Source organism: Solanum verrucosum, unplaced genomic scaffold (genome assembly GCF_900185275.1).
Source record: "Solanum verrucosum unplaced genomic scaffold, falcon-dt-bn FXZP01000164.1, whole genome shotgun sequence".
Classification (NCBI taxonomy): domain Eukaryota; kingdom Viridiplantae; phylum Streptophyta; class Magnoliopsida; order Solanales; family Solanaceae; genus Solanum; species Solanum verrucosum.
Genome location: NW_026020388.1, coordinates 1216540 through 1222539, shown reverse-complemented (window position 1 = coordinate 1222539; position 6000 = coordinate 1216540). Strand labels below are relative to the sequence as shown.

At 44.0% G+C, this 6000-nt stretch overlaps 1 protein-coding gene across 1 annotated transcript; it reads left to right on the top strand.

Annotated features, from left to right (window-relative positions):
* The first annotated feature begins 487 nt into the window (after positions 1-487).
* On the top strand, positions 488-3973 carry LOC125839155 (uncharacterized). Its single transcript, XM_049518133.1, has one exon. It carries the CDS (start codon positions 488-490, stop codon positions 3971-3973), a length of 3486 nt encoding a protein of 1161 aa, XP_049374090.1.
* Positions 3974-6000: the final 2027 nt, after the last annotated feature.

Sequence of the window (6000 nt, the reverse complement as noted above, 5' to 3'; positions counted from 1 at the left end):
TAAAAATAGCAACGAGTTAGTTGCAATCATTTGTTTGGTTGGTTTCCTCTACTTTTTCTCTTGACGAAAAAATTCTCATGTAACGAAGAAATCCAATTTACAAAAGATAACCTAAAGTCAAGATTTTCAAGAATTTGGAGCTATAACTTAAATTTTGAAAAAAACAAATTCATATGTAAAATGCAAATACAAAACAATGATACATGATCTTGATCTTGACTAATTCATGGTCTACCATGAACTAAACCCATAGTTTAGTAGGAAACTATTTCATAATAATTAAGATGAGATTCTATATGCTTAGTTTGTTTTTTTCAAAGATCATTTGGCCAGTTTGTACTTGTTTTTCTAAATGTTTTGAGCCAGTTTTTTTTTTCTTTACAAAAAAAAAATAAACTTGTCTTTATCAATTGTTTGGTCTCTTGCTATATAAAGAGCTAATTCTTCCACCAATGTTGCAAGAACAACAAACTAATTTAGTTCCAATATGGGAACACCATCAAAGTTGCAATGGCCCCTTCTTGTTTATGCTTTTGCCTTTTGCTTGATAGTCATTAGTGTAGCAGCTGATTATAAGCCCCACATTGATGATTCATCATCTTTGTCATACCGTTATAGGCCACAATCGCCTCCACCACCTCCTCCACGACGTCGTTACTATTATAAATCCCCCCCGCCTCCTCCTCCACGACGTCGTTACTACTATAAATCGCCTCCACCGCCTCCTCCACGACGTCGTTACAATTATAAATCGTCTCCACCACCTCCTCCACGACGTCATCACTATTATAAATCACCTCCACCACCACCTCCGCGACGTCATCACTATTATAAATCACCTCCACCACCGCCTCCACGACATCATCACTATTATAAATCACCTCCACCTCCATCACGATCACCGCCTCCTCCACATTATTACAAATCTCCACCACCGCCTTCTCCACCTCCCCCACCAAATTATTACCATCATCCACCACCACCACCACCAATCCTTTCTCCTTCTCCAACATATCATTACGAATCTCCACCACCGCCTTCTCCATCTCCACCGCCACCTTATTACCATAATCCTCCACCACCACCTTCTCCATCTCCACCGCCACCTTATTACCATAATCCACCACCCACACCAATCCATTCTCCCCCTCCTCCACCACCACTTCCATCTCTATCTCCATCTCCATATCCATTGCCATCACCCCCATTGACTACACCTGTCGATGAACCATCTCCATCTCCATCTATGTTGCCATCACCACCATTGATTGCACCTATCGATGGACCATCTCCATCTCCATCTCTGTTTCCATCACCACCATTGATTGCACCTACCGATGGACCATCTCCATCTCCACCATTGATTGCACCTACCGATGGACCATCTCCATCTCCATCTCCGTTGCCATCACCACCATTGATTTCACCTATCGATGGACTATCTCCAACTCCATTGCCATCACCACCATTGATTAAACCTATCGATGGACCATCTCCATCTCCATCTCTGTTTCCATCACCACCATTGATTACACCTACTGATGGACCATCTCCATCTCCATCTCCACCATTGATTGCACCTATCGATGGACCATCTCCATCTCCACCATTGATTGCACCTACCGATGGACCATCTCCATCTCTATCTCCATTGCCATCACCACCATTGATTTCACCTATCGATGGACCATCTCCATCTCTGTTGCCATCACCACCATTGATTCCACCTACCGATGGACCATCTCCAGCTCCATTGCCATTACCACCATTGATTGAACCTACTGATGGACCATCTCCATCTCCGTTGCCATCACCACCATTAATTGCACCTACCGATGGACCATCTCCATCTCTATCTCCGTTGCCATCACCACCATTGATTGCACCTACCACTGGACCATCTCCATCTCCACCACCTCCAGTTAATTACTCACCTCCCCCATCGCCATCTCCACCTCCACCACCTTCTCCTTCTCCACCACCTCCTGTATTTCCATCTCCACCTCCACAATCTTCTCCATCTCCACCACTTCCTCCATCACCAACTCCTCCACCACCACCACCTCTAGTTAAGTCTCCACCACTTTCTCCATCCCCTCCACCTCTTTCATCGCCATCCCTACCTCCACCACCGCCTTGCAATAATAAATCTACTCCCCCACCATCTTTATTCCCTTTTCCAATACCATTTCCCTGGATTCAAACTCCACCTCCACCACCTAATTGTACTCCTCCATCGCTATCTCCACATCCACCACCATCTCCATATCCACCACCTCCTCCATTGCCGTCTCCACTACAACCACCTCCAGTGAAGTCTCCTCCTCCATTGCCATCTCCACCCCCACCACCTTCTCCATCTCCACCACCTCCAGTTAGGTCCCCGCTTACTCCATCGCCATCTCCACCTCCACCACCTTCTCCATCTCCACCACCTCCAGTTAGGTCCCCGCCTCCTCCATCTCCATCTCCACCTCCATCACTTTCTCCATCTCCACCACCTCCAATTAGGTCTCCGCCTCCTCCATCGCTATCTCCACCTCTACCACCTTCTCCATCTCCAGCACCTCCAGTAAGGTCCCCGCCTCCTCCATCGCCATCTCCACCTCCACCACCTTCTCCATCTCCACCACCTCCAGTTAGGTCCCCGCCTCCTCCACCGCCATCTCCACCTCCATCAGCTTCTCCATCTCCACCACCTCCAGTTAGGTCCCCACCTCCTCCATCGCCATCTCCACCTCCACCACCTTCTCCATCTCCACCACCTCCAGTTAGGTCCCCACCTCCTCCATCGCCATCTCCACCACCTCCAATTAGGTCCCCGCCTCCTCCATCTCCACCTTCACCTCCACCACCTTCTCCATCTCCACCACCTCCAGTTAGGTCCCCACCTCCTCCATCGCCATCTCCACCACCTTCAATTAGGTCCCCGCCTCCTCCATCTCCATATCCACCACCTCCAGTTAGGTCCCCGCCTCCTTCATCGCCATCTCCACCTCCACCACCTTCTCTATCTCCACCACCTTCAGTTAGGTCCCCTCCTCCTCCATCGCCATCCCCACCTCCACCACCTTCTCCATCTCCACCACCTCCAGTTAGGTCCCTGTCTCCTCCATCGCCATCTCCACCACCTCCAGTTAGGTCCCCACCTCCTCCATCGCCATCTCCACCTCCACCACCTTCTCCATCTCCACCACGTCCAGTTAGGTCCCCGCCTCCTCCATCTCCACCTCCACCTCCACCACCTTCTCCATCTCCACCACCTCCAGTTAGTTCCCCACCTCCTCCATCGCCATCTCCACCACCTCCAGTTAGGTCCCCACCTCCTCCATCGCCATCTCCACCACCTCCAGTTAGGTCCCCTCCTCCTCCATCGCCATCTCCACCTCCACCACCTTCTCCATCTCCACCACCTCCAGTTAGGTCCCCTCCTCCTCCATCGCCATCTCCACCTCCACCACCTTCTCCATCTCCACCACCTCCAGTTAGGTCCCCGCCTCCTCCATCGCCATCTCCACCTCCACCACCTTCTCCATCTCCACCACCTCCGGTTAGGTCCCCGCCTCCTCCATCGCCATCTCCACCTCCACCACCCTCTCCATCTCCACCACCACCAGTTAGGTCCCCGCCTTCTCCATCGCCATCTCCACCACGTCCCATTAAGTCCCCCCCTCCTCCATCGCCATATCCACCTCCACCACCTTCTCCATCTCCACCACCTCCAGTTAAGTCTCCGCCTTTTCCAACGCCATCTCCACCTCCACCTCCACCACCTTCTCCATCTCCACCACCTCCAGTTAAATCCCCACCTCCTCCATTTCAAATAATTATTCCACCATTGCCACAACTACCTTCATTCCCAGTTTTTGTTCCACCATTTCCACAAGTACCTCCATTCACAATTCCACCAATTCGACAACTACCTCCATTCCGATTTCCGACATTCCCAGTTCCCATTGGTCGGAAATCTTAGTACTACGACCTACCTCCACTACCATTGAAATCTCATGGTTATCCTTACACATCTATACCTCATCCTAAAACACGTTTGACTTTACAATAATTGCATGATATTGCATCTTGTCTCATTTGAACTGTGTAATCAATTGGTGTTTCTCTTTTGAGAGATTTGCTTATTGATATTGTAATGTTTTTTCTTACGGATTTAGCGTATATTCTAAATAAAAAGGATTCAAATGAAATTCGGCTTCGGTTCTATTTATTTTACAATCATAGTGTTCTCTACTTTCTATTTTATTGAACACTATATGACTAGACTTGTATGTTAATCAGAGTTGTACATTTATCAGTAGTAGGGCAACATACTATCAACCTATAGTTGAAAAGTTATTTTGAAAAAACTATATGTTATGTTATTCTTTTAATTCAAATATCTTCTAAATATTTCACCCAAAGATTACCATCTATCTATTATTATAAATTAGTAATGTTTCCAGAAAATGGAAGAGTACACGTACATTTCAAACTATAAACCTTTAGAATGTTATATCATAAAATTTCATTGGTAAAAGGGATTCAACAATTTTAACATAGGAAAACTTATAAGTTTCTTTTTTAATTAAAGTCAATCCTACACTTCATACTAGCATGTCATTACAGGGCTTTGTCATTGACTCCTACCTTAAATATTATCATTCAAAATAAAAAATACACATAAGAGGACTATGACTTTGCCTCCCCATCGCTAAAGTGTATAGGCTTATCTTATCGGGTGTGTAGGATATATGCAAACCTAACAACTAACATAGGACGACGACTCTTCCTATTTACATTTTGTCTTATCCAACATAAATAAGGGAGACCCTGCTCTTACACTAATTTATAAAGGAACTAAGGTACATCAAAAGATTAAAAAATGTAATCAAACATAATTTTCCTTCATCACTTTCTTTCAATTGTTGTGGTATGGTGGCGTCCCTTATTTTTCTATTATGTGTACTTCAAAAGATGTTGTAGAAAATTAAAAAAGAGCTATTCTGATTATTCATTTCTAGCTTTGCCAAATGACCCACTACTTTATTTGCCTCTCTTAGGCAGTGAATGGCTTTGAGATTAACTTGTTTAATCTTTTGTTGAACTTTCACTACAATTATAAAAGATTTAGCGGTAATAAAATAGTTGTCACTATATTATGTTTAGTATCAATAATAAATATGGATATTTATAACTAACACTTTATATATAAATGCTGCTAAAGACTTTATTCCACCAGTCGTAGTGTCTGATCGTTCTTGATTGTCTTCTGATTGCCAACAATTCTTCAAAATGATTCAACACATGTTGTGTTGCCTCATTTTTTACAGACATTGAAAGAACTATTTTAGATTATAACTCAACAATTTAAGGACTAACTCTAGTACCTCAATTAAACAGTTAACTTGAAATGTTCTAACTATTCTCAAAGAAGTAAAACTGGCTTCTTCTTACAAACCTCACTCACACAACTACTAACTTCAATACAACTCAATAATAACCGTAGAACAACTCAATAAAGAATAGCCATAGCCTTTAACAACCCAAACATCACAAGAATAACTCATCAAGTTACTCCAACTGGTGAGCTCAACAAAGACCAATAACTCTCGTCTTCAGCTAATCCAACTTCAGTACTTAATAGTATAGACTCAAACACAACTCGTGAAACAGGTTTCAATATTATTGTGACGAAGTCCTGCAAATTTGCTCCAATGACTATTTCTCTCGAGACACACACATTGAAGATAAGGAAATTTCGGATTTTCATCTTTAAAAAAAGTTTCATCCTATCAGGAAACTTTGAATCCTCTTTGGACTTTACTTTTGCTCTTTATTTGTTTATTCCTTTCCTTTTTTTGATCCTTTATTTGAGCTATTTATTTCTTTTCTTTTACGCACTTCTATTTCTACAATTTATTTGTTCCCTTGCTGCAATCTTCCATATTTGTACAAGCTATTTGCATTCGCGTCTTGGGGACCTAGTGGTAAGTATGCATAAGACAA